At 69.4% G+C, this 16,188-nt stretch overlaps 1 protein-coding gene across 1 annotated transcript; it reads left to right on the forward strand.

Moving 5' to 3' along the window:
* Positions 1-206: 206 nt before the first annotated feature.
* ITGA3 (integrin subunit alpha 3) lies at positions 207-15,875 on the forward strand. The gene is made up of 25 exons (XM_059830327.1): positions 207-391; positions 7,453-7,574; positions 7,680-7,762; positions 8,296-8,545; positions 8,948-9,031; positions 9,332-9,539; positions 9,780-9,973; positions 10,273-10,361; positions 10,521-10,657; positions 10,861-10,947; positions 11,061-11,128; positions 11,400-11,536; positions 11,880-12,026; positions 12,144-12,241; positions 12,407-12,572; positions 12,665-12,733; positions 12,832-12,911; positions 13,156-13,233; positions 13,426-13,528; positions 13,603-13,773; positions 13,893-14,006; positions 14,148-14,261; positions 14,435-14,533; positions 14,629-14,754; positions 15,717-15,875. The coding sequence occupies exons 1-25, from the start codon at positions 207-209 to the stop codon at positions 15,873-15,875; spliced, it is 3,168 nt and encodes a 1,055-aa protein (XP_059686310.1).
* The last annotated feature ends 313 nt before the right edge of the window (positions 15,876-16,188 follow it).

The raw sequence follows: 16,188 nt of genomic DNA on the forward strand, positions 1-16,188 counted from the left end.
TGTGCACGCGCAGGTATGGCCACGCCTCCCCCCGTGCGCACGCGCGGGGGCGGCCCCCTCCCTCCCCGCAGGTGCCCGGTGGGTGGGTGGGTGGGTGCGGCCCCTTTAAGGGGCGTGCCCGGAAGGGCGTACCCGGCCCCGCCCCCGCAGCGCACCGGCCCCGGTGGGGCGCGGTCGGCGGTCGGCTGCGGCAGCCGCTGCGGGACATGGCGGGACGCCGCCGGTTGCTGCTGCCGGGGCTGCTGCCGCTGCTGGGGGCGCTGCTCCCCGCCGCCGCCGCCTTCAACCTGGACCGCGCCTTCCCGGTGCTCAAGGAGGGCGCGACCCCCGACGGCTTCTTCGGCTTCTCGGTAGCGCTGCACCGCCAGACCGAGCGGCGGGAGCGGTGCCTGTGAGTGCGGGGCCGGGGGGGCCGGGGGGGGGGGGTCGGGGGGAGCGGAGCCCTCGGGCTCGAGGGGCGGGGGAGGGTCCTCCGAGGGGGCGGTCCGTGGGGTGAGGGTCCTCCGAGGGGCGGCGGAGGGTCCCCCGAGGGGGCGGTCCGTGGGGTGAGGGTCCCCCGAGGAGCAGCGGAGGGTCCCCCGAGGGGGCGGTCCGTGGGGTGAGGGTCCCCCGAGGAGCAGCGGAGGGTCCCCCGAGGGGGCGGTCCGTGGGGTGAGGGTCCCCCGAGGAGCAGCGGAGGGTCCCCCGAGGGGGCGGTCCGTGGGTGAGGGTCCCCCGAGGGGCGGGGGAGGGTCCCCCGAGGGGGCGGTCCGTAGGGTGAGGGTCCCCCGAGGAGCGGCGGAGGGTCCCCCGAGGGGGCGGTCCGTGGGGTGAGGGTCCTCCGAGGGGCGGCGGAGGGTCCCCCGAGGGGGCGGTCCGTGGGGTGAGGGTCCCCCGAGGGGCGGGGGAGGGTCCCCCGAGGGGGCGGTCCGTGGGGTGAGGGTCCCCCGAGGGGGCGGTGAGGGTCGCTGGGGCAGGGCGAAGGGCCCGGGGCTGCGCTGGGCGCCGTGGGGATGGGGGGTGGGGGGGTGCGGCGGGAGGAGGGGTTGGTGGGGCTTTGGGTGCGGGGAGAGGGGCGTCCCGGGGGGGGTTAGGTGCTGGGGTGGGAATTGGGGGGGATGTCCCTCGTGGGAGGAAGCAGCACCGGAGCCCTGAGCTCGGGGTATGGGGGGGGTACCCGCTGTAAAACAGCTTCTCGGGTGTTTATCCCCTGCTCGTGGGTTTGCTCTGCACCCCTTTATGGGGCAGGGTCCCATCCTGACCCTGAGATGTCCCCCCACACCCTTATTTCCCGCCTGCCGAGCACCCGCTGTGGGACCCCCCGCCCAGGCCCCCGGTGACACGGCAGAGCGGGGACCCCCTGGGACAGCACGGAGGCTGGCAGCCGCCCCGGGAAGCGGGGGCCGTCCCCACCCGCGGGGTCCCGGCTGGGCACCGTCTGCGCTGACCCCCAGCGGGGCGGTTGCGGACCCCTCGTGTCCCCGCTTCGACGCTGGCCGGCGGCTGGCGAGGCTCCGTGCCCATCCGGCCGCCCGGCTTCTGCCAGGGGAGCCCTGGGGAACCTGTTGAACTGTAATTCCTGCTGCCCAACAAAAGCCCTTTTCAGCCGGCGCATTCCCCGTGCGATCCCGCCACTGTCACTCGCCATGTCCCCTGCTGTCCCCCCACTCAGCCGGACCCCCCCTCTGGCAGGCAGCATCCCCGGCTCCCACTCCTCCCGGCCGGAGTCTCGTGTGCGAGTTGCGTGTGCGTGCTGGGGAGAAGGCGCCGGCGCGGGGGTTGGGTTTTTCTCGCTTGGGGGCACAGGTTTTTGCTGGCTCGCTCTTCCGTGGAACCCCTGCCCGCAGGGCGGAGGGGCCCTTCGGAGACCCGGAGGGCTCCCTCTTTTCCGCCGTGCCCGTGGCGGAGGGACTGGTGGCAGCTGCTGGACGGAGGCATCTGCTGCTCCGCATTCCAGAGATGCATTTTGGCCGCTCACCCCGCCGTGGGACGCCTTCTTGTTGCTCCCGTCCAGGAGGGAGTGAAGCTGTTCCCCCCCCCATGGAGCAGCTGTGGGGGTGCGGGAGCCGGCCCAGCACCCTGGGGACCCCTCCTCCCCGCGGGGACACGCTGGCTCCCACCCAGGACCGGGTTCCCCCAGCTCCGGTGGCATCGGAGCAGCTGGCCGGGTGGCACGGAGGTCGGAGTCCTGGCTGGCACCGGGGCAGACCCCCTCATCCGTCTCCCCGAGACGCTGCCAGCGGCTGTTGCTTTGTCTCGGGGGGGTTTGGGGGGGGGGGCTGCAGCCCTGGCAGGGACTTGCGCTCCCCCGGCGTGTGCCACGTGGCCCGTGCGTGTCTGAGCGTGATGCAGGCGAGGCGCGGAGGCTCCGCCGTCTGCGGGGGAAAGGCTTTGGGAGCGTGAAACCCCCGGGGGGGGATTTGCACCCCCTTCCCCTGGCAGCCCCCCGCTGCCTGTCCCCATGGCCGGGGGGGGGACACGGACAGGGGATGCCAAGCACATCCCTGCTTCCCCACGGGGCCCCACGTGTGGGCAGGGGACCTGGACGGGCTGCGCGGGCAGGGGGGGGCCGGGGCGAGTGCGGGCACGCCGGAGCCTGGCTCGCTCGCCCTGGGCAGGTCCGGGGGGGCACCTGCCTCTCCTGGAAGTGGCAGGAGGCAAATAACCGGCGTCGGTGGCCCGACGGCCAACCGCCGTCCCGCGAGCCGGGGGAGCTGCCTGCCCCCCGCTCCTGCCCGGGGGGGACGGTGCAGGCAGGAGCGTGGCAGAGGGCTGGAAGAGCTGTTTGCTCCGTCTGGGGGGGTGTCCGTTGTCCCCAACATGGGGTGTCAGAGCCGTTCCGGGCGGATGTGGGGAGCTGGGACCAGTGCAGGCGTAACACCCCCCCGTCCCAGGGCTGCCAGCCCTGCGCCTCCCCCCCCCCGCAGCCGAGCCACCCGCCGGGGTGAGGGGTGCTGCGCCGGGGTGCTGAGCCGGGCTGCAGCACCGCGGGGGCGAACCCGCTCCCCTCCCTCGGCGGCGGATGGCGGTTCCCCCTGCCCTTTGCTCCCTCCCAGGTGCTGTGCACAGCCGGGGTGGGGACAGGAAGGGGACGCTTCCTGCCACCCTCGTCCCCAACGGGGTGGGGTGTCCCGTGCTTTTTTTTTGGGGGGGGGCTCGACGCCTGGCCTCGTCGCGATGCGGCTGCTGGAGGTGTTGGCATGGCGGTGGGGCGAGAGGGATGCTCCGGAGCACAGCTGGCATTCCCAACCTCCCGGCGGGGTGGGGAGAGCCGCTTCCCGGCTGGGGGCTGGCGGGGGGCCAGGCTGGCACGGCATGGCCGGTGTGACGCCGGAGTCCCGTCCCCGTTCCACCCCCATGGTGTTTTTCATGTCCCGGAGCTGTGCCCATGCAAAGGTTTGTTTGCTCGCTCCTCCCCGGGCCAGGTGAAGGCGAGGTGGAAGCCTTATCGGCCTCCCCGAGATTAAGAAAATCCTTCGGCTGCTCGTGCCAGCTCCGGCTGCTGCCGCGGGCTCAGACAGGGGATGTGGTTCGGCTTGTGGCCGCGCTGGCAGGACCCGGCGGTGCTGGGGAAACCTGACCCGCGTGGGTTTGGGGGTCCCTGAATGACTTGGGGAAACTGAGGCACGGTGCATCTGTGCCAGGGAGGCTGGGGGCCCCGTGTGTGCGGGAGCAGCACCCACATCTGCAACCTTCTGTGTGCCTCAGTTTCCCTCCGGTGCATGTGGAGGAGCGGTGGGGGGGCTCTGCCTGGTGCTCGGGGGTCTTTCTGGTCCCAGCTGGCGGGTGGGGAGGAGGAGAGCATGGCCGGCAGCGGGGCCGGCTGAATTCCCAGCTTTCCCTCCCCCTCGCCTGGTTTTTCTGCCGCTTGCCAGAGCCGGCCTGGCCGCGCTCCCCCCGCCTTGGCCGGCGAAAGCTGCCGGGGTCCTGCGGGGCCACGGCTCCTTGCCAGGCGGAGGGGGGGGACGGACACGCCGCGGTCGGCACCCGGGGGGTCATCCATCCCTCGCTGCTTCGAGGAGCCATCCCTCCCCGACTCCCGCCTCCTTTCCGGCGCGGGCATCAGCGGATTTGCCTGCTCGGGGCTCCCGGGGGGGGGGATCGATCATTGCAGGGCCCCCCTGTTGCAAACGCAGCCGCGCTGGGGGGGAATCGGGGTTGGGGGGTGGTTTGGGGCTGGTTTGGAGCAGCGACTCATGAGCAGGGGTGGGCTGTGCTGGGGTCACCCCTCAGTTGCCCACCTTTGGGGGTTCGGGGGGGGGTTTGGGGGGGCTGTACCCTTGAGCTGAGCTCGCGAACCCAGCGCTTGCTCCAGCCCCGGCGTGGGGTGAAGTTTGGGGTGTGAAACCTTGGGGAGGGTCCCCACAGCCCCGAGTCGGGTGCTGCCTGTGACCGGCGATGGGGGGGGCTGTGCCGGAGCCCCCACCCACCCGCTCTTCCCCTCCTGCCCTGAGCGCTTGTCACCCCTTGAGCCTGTCGGGAGATGGACGAGGTGCTGCGCTCGCTGCCCAGCTGCTCCCCGCCCTGGGGAGGGGGTGTTTGGGGCTGGGGGGGTGCTGCCGTGTGGGGGGAGTGCGGACTCCCCCCCCCCCCCCCCCCCACCCCCGTGGCACAGCCCCTTGGGGCCAAGCCCAGCCCTCCATCTGGGTCCGATCCCCCTCCGCCATCCTCGTCAGACCTCTCCCACTCCGGGGACGGCCGCGTTTCGGGGCTGCTCGGTGCCCTGGTGCAGTGACCATCCCGCAGCCGCCTCTCCTGGCTCAGCCAGCGCCGGCGGGGAGCCCCAACGCCACCGTCCCTCGTGTCCTGTGTCCCCCCCCAGTTTACCAGGGTGGATCAGGACACGGCACAGCCTCCCGCATTCCTGCCTCCCTCCCTTCCCGGCCTCCCCTTCTTGCTGCTGTTTGACCCTCCCTGCCTTCGCTCTGCTCAAGGCCTGGGCTGTGCCCCCTCTCCTCGTCCCCCCCCCCACGCCCAGGATGGGACCAGTGCCACAAACTGGTCCTGACCTCCCCGAGATGGGAGCCCCAGCATCCCGGCTCCTGGTTTTCCTGGGTGTGGCGGTAGCGTGGCACCCTGGGGCACGCACGGGTGAGGGATGCCTGTGCGTGTCCCCCCCCCTGCTCCTGTGGGGCTCAGAAGCCCCCCAGCATCCCTCAAGCCACCCCCCAGGCGCAGAGCCTGCGGGTGGGCTGCTGTGCTGGGAAGTCTTGGCTGGATCAGCGAGACGCCGGAGCCGCTTGGCTTGAGTCGGTTCCCACCCGCCCTGGGACCTGTGGGGCACGGCCATGGGGAGTGACGGTGGTTGGGATCAGCTTTGCTTGGAGCCGGGGTCCGGCTGAGCCAGGACCACCCGGAGAGGCTGGGGGCAGGTCCCAGGGGGGCAGCCCCCCCCACCCACCCCAGCAAGGGGCCACGCTGATGGTGGGGCAGCACCCGAGGGCTGCGGGTCCTGCTGGGGTTTGGGGTGGGGGGGCAGGACCCCCCCGGCTTCTCCCTCCAGCCCTGAGTCACAGGGTGGCTGCACTGAGTCACTTCCCCCCCAGGTAGGTGGGGACAATGGTGCCCCTTGTCCCCCCACGTGTCCTTCAGGCATATGCAGGGGGGGGAAGGAATTAGGGGGGCAGATTCCTTTGTGCCAGGCTGGAAAAAGTCAGGAGGAAACAACCTCGCCTTCGCACCCAGCGGGTCCCGCTTTCCCGGGGGAGTGCAGATGCCCCTGGCATCCCCAGCCCAGCATTCCCGGGGGGAGCGGACCCCCCCATTGCACCCCTTTGGGGCTCTTCTGCGGCTGAGTGATGCCACACCCCCCCCCCACCTGCAGCATCTGTCTGACTCAGCCGGAGCGATGCCGCCGGCGGTGCCCGTCACCGGGCGGGTGTGTGGGGGGGCCCCAGCGTGCCGGGGCGGGGGCTGCCTGGGGCCCCGCATTCCTCCTGCGCCTGGGCTTTGAGTCAGCCGCCCCGGCGCTGCCTGGACGCGCCCGCGCTCCCGGCCTCGCATTGCTCAGCCCTGCCCGGCGCAGCCTCCCCGGCGCTCCCTTCCTGGTGGCAGTGGGATGGGGACAGCCAGACTTGTCCCCGTCCTCATCGGTGGCGGGGTTGGCCGTGCTGAGGACTGGCCAGCTCGTTACCCCAGTGCCCTGTGATAAGGTCTGGGGGCTGCGGCAGCTACCTGGGTGCCTCGTGCTCCCCCCGGCAGCCTGCTTGCGAGGGGGGACGCGCTTCCTCTGCTGGCACGGTGCGGCCGTGCCTCCTCCACGCCATTGTCTTCGAGATCCCGAAGGACTTCCCGGCGGAAAGGCTGGCCTTTCCGGAGCCCCCCGGGCATGCCGCGTCCTCCTGCTGTCCCCCCAGTCTGTGGCAGGGCTGCAGATCCTGTGCCCTGCTGCTACCTGGGGGTCCCCAGCCTCTTCCCTGCTGGGGGGCTGCTTGTCTTGGGGTGAGGTGGGGGTTCAGATGGCTCTGGGGGGGCTCTGGGGGCCCTTTTATTCTTCAGCATCACCTTAAAGCCCCTGGGGGGGCGAGCGCACGTGGAGCTGGGCTGCGGGTGTTGCGTCTCCAGCCCGGGCACCCCTCCAGGGATGCCGACGTCTTCCCCGCTGCGTGGCACCGCCGTGACTCAGCCGGGATGTCTGTGCCCCTCCAGGGGCCTGTGTCACCCCCAGAAGGGTGCTGCCTCCCCCGGGACCCCCAGCGCTGCCCGCAGTGGGGGGAGGCAAGCCCAGACTCCCATGTGTGCCCCTCCCGGAGCTGGTCCCAGCTCACCCTCCCCATTCCTGGGGGGGTCTCCCCCTTCACCGAGACACCCGGTTCCCATGGCTTTCCCTGGCACGGCAGCGAGCCTGTCTGCCGGACACGCCGCAGCTGTGCCGCCGAGGCTTCGGCCTCGCCGCCGGCTCAAAGGTTGGCCGGGAAGGGCTGCGGCTGTTTACACAGGCGCGGGGGCCCCGGTGCCGGCAGCGGCCGTGTCATGCCGAGCGGCTCCCCGCTTTGCTTTCCCAGCTGGCGCGGCATCAGCCCGACCCCCTCTTCCTGACCCCCCCCATACACTGGGATGGGGGGGCTCAGCCGTGAGCCTGAGCTGGGATCGGGTCCTGCAAGAAGCGTGTCCGTCAGTCTGTCCCCCACCCAGAGCTGGGGGGGTCTGTCCATTTGCTGTCCTGTGAGACCTTTCAGCGTGCTCGTGCGCGTGCATGCCGGGGGCGAGAGGCCGGTTGCTGCCAGCCCCGTGCATGCCTATCCAAGGGGAACCCCCATTTCTGCTCTGGAGATGGGGGCCCCCATCATTTGGGGGTGTCAGGGTGTGACGTTCTCCGAGGAAGCAGCTCCTGGCCACCATCACGCCCCACCACCCTCTCCCCGCGGCAGCCTGCCTGGCTCTGCACCCCCAAAATGAGGTGGAGGGCATTGGGGTGGGTGGACCCGCTGCCCCCTTCTCCATCACCCACCCGTCCCCCTCTCTGCCCCCCAGGCTGCTGGTCGGGGCCCCCCGAGATGCAGAGCCGGCGAACGGCATGCGGACGGGCGCCGTCTACGCCTGCCCTCTCACCGCCTCCAGGAACGACTGCCAGCGGCTCGACATTGAGTTGAAGAGTACGTGAGCGCCCCAGGGCACCCCAAAACACCCTCCTGGCACACGGGGGGGCTCTGGGGGTGGCGGCGGGGTCCCCGCTCTCACGCTGTCTCTTCCCCGCCCAGGTGAGCCGGACAAGGCCATCATCGATGACATGTGGCTGGGGGTGACAGTGGCCAGCCAGCGGCAGCCGGCGGGGAGGGTGCTGGTGAGTGCGTGCGCGCCCCGATTCTTTGCACGCGCACCCCGATTCTTTGCACGCCCATGTGCCAGTCCTGAGCTGCCGCCTTGCGTGACCGCACCAGGGAGCTGCTGGTGCTTTCACGTGTGCCTTGCACGTGTCCCCAGCGTGGTGGTGGCAGCGGGCAGAGGCACTGCAGGAGCTCCCCTGTCCCCTCCCTGTCCCCTGGGGCAGGGAGCTGTGGGGTGACAGGGTGCACGGACCCCTCTCCTGGCAGGGTGTATTGGTGCGGATGGATTGAGGCTCTCGCGAGCATCTCGGATGCTCTCGGGTGGCAGGACAGTGTCGTACCCTACAGAGCGGCGTAGCCAGGGTAACGCTGTGACGTATGGGCTGCATTAATAGCAGGGCAGCATCTGTGTATACGGCCTGACGCCGGGATCACGGCGCAGGGAGCACAAGGGGCGGGGGGGGGGGTGGTCTTGAGAAGGAGGGGGCCGTAGCCCCTCATTTTTGGGGGTGCCGCAGGTGCTGAGGCGTGTGCTGGGCTGTCCCGGTAGGCCTGCGCTCACCGTTACACCAAGGTGCTGTGGTCGGGCAGCGAGGACCAGCGGCGCATGGTGGGCAAGTGCTACGTGCGGGGCAACGACCTGCGCCTCAACATCAGCGACGAGTGGCAGACCTACCACAACGAGATGTGCAACTCCAACACGGACGCTGACGAGACCGGCATGTGCCAGATGGGCACCAGCGCCGGCTTCACCGCCAACATCATCTATTTTGGGGCGCCTGGCGCCTATAACTGGCAAGGTGCGTGTGCCTGGGGAGGGGTAGGGGTGGGCAGCCCCCTTCCCCGGGGATCCCTGGTGCCCGTACCCCCACGGGGCATCCCCTTGTCTGTGCATCTGTGTGTGCGCATGCACGTTGCAGCACACGTGAGTGCTTACATGCCCGTGTGTGCATGGTGAGTGCATGCTTGCGCTGGAGCATGTGCGCGTGTTTCCACGCTTGTGCGTGCTCTACATGTATCACGCGTGTGCACCTCTGCGTGTGCTTATCCACGTACCCATGCAAACCTTCTGCACGTGGGTGAGCGTGTCCGTACGCATGCCGATGCATGCCGCCGCGCGTGCAAGGGGAGCGGGTGCCAAGCCGGGGGGGCGAGGGGCTGCCCCCGCCGCGGAGTTAACACCCCCCCTCCCGCCGTCGCAGGTACTGACTACATGCTGCAGCGGGAGATGTGGGACCTGCACGATTTCTCCTACCCCAACAAGAGGAGCGGCAATACCTATATAGGTGGGGGGCAGCAGGGCAGGGGGCTCCCCCCCTGCGGGGCTTGGGGGGGGATTTGGGGCGAGGAGGAGGTTTGGGGGGGATGTGAATTTAGGGGGAACCTTGGGGGTGGATGTTAAAGGGGTGCGGGGTTCAGGGAGGCGTGGAGACCCCCCAGGGATGGTGTGAACAGGGGGGCAGTGGTGACACCGTGGTGTTCAAGGGGCTCGGGGTGGGGGGGTCATGGTGGGGGGACACGGGGTCTGGGGATGTCGGGGGGGTTCCTGCGCTGGCCCCTGTCTCACCGGGGGGGTTTGGCGGCAGGGTACACGGCGGAAGTGGGCAGCGCGGTGCTGCAGCAGGATGCGGTGACGGTGGTGACGGGCGCTCCCCGGTACAAGCACACGGGCGCCGTGTACCTGCTGAGCCGCAGCCCCCAGCAGACGCTGCAGAAGAGCCTCCTCCTCCCCGGCCACCAGATCGGCTCCTACTTCGGCAGCGCCGTGGCCCTGGCAGACCTCAACAACGACGGGTGAGGGCGGGGGGCCGCGACCCCCAAGCTCCCGCTGTGGGGGGGGTCTCTCCTGGGGCATCCCGCAGCTCAAGGGGGTCTGTGGGTCATAGTGTGGGGGAGCACGGCTCTGGGGGTGGGGGTTTTTTTTGGGGGGAGTCATCTTTTTATGGGTCTGAAGGGGGTCCCCACCCCTTCTGGTGCGTCCGGGGGGCGGTTGTGTCGCAGCCCCCCGCCCCGACCACCCCCTCGGCCCCACAGGTGGCAGGACCTGGTGGTGGGAGCCCCCTACTACTTCGAGCGGAAGCAGGAGGTGGGGGGCGCAGTCTACGTCTACATGAACGAGGTGGGGGGCTTCCAGTCCCACCCCAGCCTGGTCCTCACCGGCCCCAGCGACTCCGCCTTCGGCTTCGCCGTGGCCAGCATCGGGGACATCAACCAGGACGGCTTCCAGGGTGAGGGGCTGAGGACCCTTGAGGGGGGAGCCATGGTGGGGGGTACAGCGGGGCTGCCTTTGGGGGGGCGGGGGGGGTCTTTAGGTAAGAGGGGATCCCACTTGACGGGGTGTGGTGGGTCTCTGGAGAGGTTTGAGGTGAAGAGAAGGAGATGGGGCGCATCTTGGTTGGGAGGCATTCGTGGAGGAGAGGGGCTGGGTGAGAGCTGGGTGCAGGGGGGGCGTGGAGGTGGTGTGGAGGTACTGTGGGGCAGCCCCCACCCTGTCCCCGTGGGGCTGACCCTGCTCTTCTCCCCATAGATATCGCTGTGGGGGCTCCTTTTGAGAAGCCCGGCAAGGTCTACATCTACCACAGCAGCGCAGAAGGGCTGCTGGACAAACCCCGGCAGGTAACGGCCGTGCCGGGAGCCCCTCACCAGGGCACTGGGGCTCCGGACCCGCTCCGAGCATCCCCCGCTCCAGGGTGGGATGCAGCGGGTAGATCCCCTGGATCCATGGGGCTGATGAGCAATGGGTGACCGCCCCCCCCAATCCGCCGTGCCCCCCAGGTGATCAGCGGGAGGGATCTGGGTCCCGCCAGCATGGAGACCTTCGGGTACTCGCTGAGCGGGGGGCTGGACGTGGACGGTAACTCCTACCCCGACCTCCTGGTGGGCAGCTTGTCGGAGAGGGTCGTCCTGCTCAGGTAAGGGAGTGGGGACGGCGGGTGTCCTGCAGCCTTCTGCCCTCCCTGCCACCTCCCAGGGACGGATCCTGCCTCTGCCAGCACCCCGGAGCAGCGGGGTGGGCAGGGAGCGATGTGCCCCGGCTCCGGGAGCTGGCAGCGGGCCAGGAGGGGCTGTGCCGCTGCGAGGTGGGGGGGCTCAGCGGACCCCTATCTCTGCCCAGAGCTCGGCCCGTGATCAACATCTTGAACAAGACCTTCACGGTGACCCCCAGCAAGGTGGACCCTGCCCGGTGCACGCCTGATTCCTGGTGAGTTGTCGTCCCCCCCCGCCCCGGTGCAGCCGGGGACGCTCGTGGCACTGCGTGCTCGTGGCACTGCGGTGCCGGCGGCTCCGCTCACGGCCCCTTTCCCCCCCCACCAGCATCACGGTGACTGTTTGCTTCTCCTACAACCAGAGTGCTGGAGACCCCAAGTACAAGGAGAAGATCAGTGAGTGCCCGGGGGTGCAGGCGTGGGTGCGTGTGCACGTGGGAATGTGTTGCGGGGGGGGACGACACCCACCAGCACTCGTGCAAGGGTGTGTGCACACACAGGGACGCGTGTGTGCGTGTGCATGAGCACACGTTTAGGGGAGGACATGCACACGTGTCGGCATGTGGGGACGCACACACATGTATGCAGGGGATACGCGTGCACACAAGGGGGTTGCGTCGGAGGCACGCGTGTGTGCCACGCTGACGGCACGCCGCTCTCCCCGCAGCCCTGGAGTACACCCTGGAGGCTGACAAGGACCGGCACCCCCCCAGGGTCAGGTTTTTGGGGACCCACTCTGCTACCTACAGCGGCATCTTCCCCATGCCCGAGACCCGCTGTGAATCCAAGGAGCTCCTGCTGCTGGTGAGCGTGCGTGAGTGCACGCGTGTGCGTGAATGCACGCGTGTGCGTGCACTGCAAGTTGCTCTGCGTGTGGCACTGGAGCTGGGGGACCGGTTCCTGGGAGATGGGGAGAGGGATGGTGGGGGGCAGAGGGTCTTGGGGACAGCAGGGCCAGGAAAAGAGGTGGAAATCCAACCATCCAGCCCTCCATCCATCCTGTGATGAGTTTGTTGGGTCTCACGAGCGGGGTGTGAGCAGGAGCTGGTACCCCAGACGTGGCCAGGGGCTGCCTGGCTGTGGCTGGAGCTGGAGGTGGGGCCGGGGAGGGAGCCGGGGCTTTGCTGTGATTTCTGCCACCCCGCAGGACAACATCCGAGACAAGCTGCACCCCATCATCCTCTCCATGAACTACTCGCTGGTGGAGAAGCCCAGGGCCTTCGAGCTGGGTCCCCGCTCCCTCGACGCCTTCCCCGTCCTCAACCAGGACCAGTCCCACGAGAACGAGACCAAGGTGCCCGGGGGGGTGATGGAGACTGGGGGGGTGATGGAGGCGCTGGGCTGCAAACGCCCCGGCGAGCCTGGCCTGGGGGGTGGGAGAAGGCTCATGGGGACGTCCCTGTCCCTCCAGATTGAGTTCCAGAAGGAGTGCGGCTCCGACAACAAGTGCTACAGCAATCTCCAGCTCCAGAGCAGCTTCGTCACCGATCAGAACCAGCCCCTGCCCAGGTGACAGCGGCTCCCTCCGGGTCCCCGTCCACCTCTACCACCCGCTGTGCCACCCTTCGTAGCCACGGGTCACCCCTCAGCCCCACCCCGGGCTGTGCCAGGGGGGAATCTCCATCCCGCCGGGGTGAGCCACCAGTGTGCTGAGCGGGGACGGTCTCTGCGCAGGCTGAACGGTACCCAGGTGCTGCAGTACAGCCGGGACGTGCGGAAGCTCTACTTGAGCATCAACATCACCAACGTGCCCACCACCCCCTCCAACGGCGAGGATGCCCACGAGGCGCTGCTCAACGTCACGGTGCCGGCCAGCCTGCTGCCCTCCTCCGTTCGCCCGGTAGGCGATGGCATCCCCATTCCCGGCTGGAGAAGGCACAAGGACCATGGTGGGCTCTGCCGGGACGTTCCTCACCCTCTTCCCCTCCCCAGAGCGGAGCCTGTACCTTTGCGGAGACGGTGTTGTGCGAGCTGGGCAACCCTTTTAAGAGGAACCAGAGGGTAAGTGCTTCTCCACAGCCGCCCCCCAGCCCTGCCTGGGGGCTCAGCAGGTAGGTGGGGGTCCGGCCGAGCTGCTCCACGGTCCCTCTGCGCTGCAGGCAGAGCTGATCATCACCTTCGAGGCCATTGGGATCATGCTGGACACGCGGGAGGTCTTGGTGTGGCTGGATCTGTCCACGTGAGTGTCCTGGGGCTGGGAAGAGGGTGCCTGGAGCGATGTCGGCTCCTCTTTTGCTTGGTGGAAACGCGCTGGTGGATTGGGATCGCGTCCGGCAGCACTGCTGGTTCGGGAAGGACTGGAAAGCAGGCGGGGCTCCTGGGGTGGGCAGGACGGGGACCCCCACGGCCCCTGCTGGGGGGCTGCCCCACGCTGTCTGGGGGCTGTTCGGTGGTGGGAGACGCTGACCCCGCTGCCTCGGCAGGCAGAGCACCCAGGAGGACCTGCAGCCCGTGCTGGCCAAGCTGCTGGTGGACTATAGCATCCAGTCCTCGCTGACCATGTGAGTGCAGCAAGGCTGTCCCCCCTCCCCGTCCCTCTGCGTCCCCTCCATCCTCCCCACCTGAATTTGGCTGCGTTCGGAGTGGGCACGGCCCCCCGTGTCCCAGGAACGGGACGGAGGGATGCCCCGGAGATGCTCCCTGCCCGCTCTGCCCCCCTCGCCATGCCTGTCCCCTCCTCGTCCTGTCCCCAGAGCCTCCTCCCACACCCAGTCGCACTTCAGCGGGACGGTGGTGGGCGAGTCGGCCATGCGGAGAGAGCAGGATGTGGGCAGCCCCCTCACCTTCGACTTCCAGGTGAGCCGGGGGGCAGCCGGTGCCCGCGGGGGGCTGGGGAGCGCCGGTCTCCATCCCCCCATTCTGCTTCGCAGGTGACCACCAAGGGCGAGTCGCTGGGCACCCTGGGCACCATCCTGCTGGGCTTCGAGTGGCCCTACGAGATCCCCAACGGCAAATGGCTCCTCTACCCCACCGAGATCCTCGTCAACAGCAACGAGACCTGCCAGCCCCCCGGGGGGGTCATTAACCCCCTCAACCTCACCGTGAGTGACCTTGTCCCCGCTGCTTCGCGGGGATGTGTCCCTGCCCCACTGCGTGGGTACTTTCAGCCCCGGGGGGGCAGAGCTGCCCGGGCTCTGATGGGGCTCATCCCCCCCCGCAGCTGCTGGAGGACCAGGCTGCGTCCCGGCAGAGACGGGAGCTGGAGGCCCCCGAGCCGGCGGAGCCCCCCGTCACCCTGGCCACCGCCAAGAAAGCCAAGTCGGAGGTGGTGCTGGTGAGTGGGGGTCACGGGGCAGTTGGGGGGGTCCGGCAGCACGTGCCCCACACCGGAACCGCGGCGCATGCTGCTTCTTGGCACCAACGCGGTGTGTTGGGGTCTCTGGTTCCGCCTCTGACCCCCCTCCTTATCTCCCAGAGCTGCTCCCAGGGCACCGCTCGCTGCATCTGGTTCGAGTGCCCCCTCCTCCACACCCAGCACCCCACCACCTTCAGCGTCCGCGCCCGGCTGTGGAACAGCACCTTCATCGAGGTCAGTGTGGGGCCCTGCAGGGCGATGGGGGGGACAGAACTGGGCTACTCCCTTGGGGACGGCGCTGAAACAGGGCAGTGAGTTTGCCAGGTCTCAGCTCAGCAGCTAACACGCGTCCCTTACCCCTCCATCATCCGCGTGTCCCCTCCCCATCATCTGTCCCCCCCCTCCAGGAGTACAGCGATTTTGACCGGGTGAAGGTGGACGGCACAGCGACACTCTTCCTCCGAACCCACGTCCCCACCATCAACATGAGGAACCACACAGTGCGGGTGAGCGATGCCGGAGCCTCTTACTGGGACAGGCTGGGAGGGACTGGGGCCACTGGGAGCTCTTCCCCTGACGAGGCTCTTCTCGGCCCTTCCAGTTCTCCGTGGACGTGGATTCGGAGCTGACGGAGGAGCAGCCGGCCGAGATCGCGCTGTGGCTGGTTCTGGTGGCGGTGGCGGCCGGGCTGCTGCTGCTGGGGCTGATCATCCTCCTGCTCTGGAAGGTGAGGGGGTGCCCGGATCCCCCTCCCGGGGAGGGGGTGCAGGAGCCGTGCTGAGACCTGATGGGCTCGTGTCACCGGTGCTGTCCTTCCCACCTGGCTGTGGGATGCTCGGGAGCGGCGGATGGAAGGTGCCCCCCCCCGGGTGGAAGGTGCCCGGCTGCTGAGCGATGCTGAGGAGGAGCAGAGTATCCTGACTTGTCCCCCGGTGCAAAACATTTTGGGAGCTGCAAAAAAACCCCACCCAGAGCAGAGCTGGGCGATGGCACCTCCTCGCCCCATGGCTCCCACCTCCCTCTGCACTGCAGGGACTGGGGGGGGGTCTCCGACTCCCTGGGGACCCCCAGAAGCCTGGGGACTCCCTGGGGACCCCACTCTCTGGCCAGGAGGGGTTACATGGGTCCGCAGGGCCACCCACCCACAGCATCCCCGGGGTGAGGGTGCAATGGGGCAGCTCGCCGCCCCGCTCCCCCTACCCCGCGGGGGTGGCCAGGAGCCCCCCAGCCCCTCTCCCGTCCCCCCCCCCCGACCCCTGTCACCTCCTTCCTCGCAGTGCGGTTTCTTCCGGCGGGCCAACACGCGGGCCATGTACGAAGCCAAGGGGCAGAAGGCGGAGATGAGGATCCAGCCGTCGGAAACCGAGCGGCTGACGGACGACTACTAGCAGGGGGGGTGCAGCCCCGCTGCCCCCCCTCCGGGCGCCCGTGCCACCCGCTTGGTAATGCCCCGCGGGGCCGGCTGCAGCGGCATCCTCCTCCTCTTCAGCCTCCTCTCCTCTTCCTCACTGCCTCTTCTCTCCTGCTGGACCCTGTAGAGTCCCTATAGGGCACGAGGGGCTCTGTGGGGTCTCCAGGACTGCTGCTCCCTTTGCCTCTGCTCTTCGCCGGCTCTGGGGTCTCTCTCCTTCGCCCCACGCGGACCCTCTCCAGCCCCACGCTGACCCTCTCCCCTCCCTCTCCCCACAGTGTGACTTCTTCCAGCGGACCCGCTACTACCGGATCATGCCCAAGTACCACGCGGTGAGGATCCGGCAGGAGCAGCGCTACCAGCCCGGCGGCCTCCTGCCCCGCCGGCGCAAGAAACACTGGGTGACCAAGTGGCAGGAGCCGGAGAAGTACTACTGACCCCCCCAGCCCGCCCCCCCCGGCCCCCGTGCGAGGGGAGCACGAGGGCCGGTGTTTGACTTTGCACAAGCGCATCTCTCCCTGCCCCAATCCGCCTCCCCCCTCGGACGCAGCCGCATCCCGGCGCTGGCTTCTGCACGCTCCTGTCCGCTTCCCCGGGCTCGCCGGCGCGCAGCCCGGCTCTTGCACGCTCGTGCCTTACACGCTCGTGGGGATGAGCCCCAAATGTGCCCCCAGCCCCCCCCTCCCGACGTGACCGCTGCTGGTCTCACCGAGTGCCTTTCCCCCCGGCCGCCCCACGCAGACACTCCTC

The sequence above is a fragment of the Gavia stellata genome, chromosome 28 (assembly GCF_030936135.1).
Source record: "Gavia stellata isolate bGavSte3 chromosome 28, bGavSte3.hap2, whole genome shotgun sequence".
Classification (NCBI taxonomy): domain Eukaryota; kingdom Metazoa; phylum Chordata; class Aves; order Gaviiformes; family Gaviidae; genus Gavia; species Gavia stellata.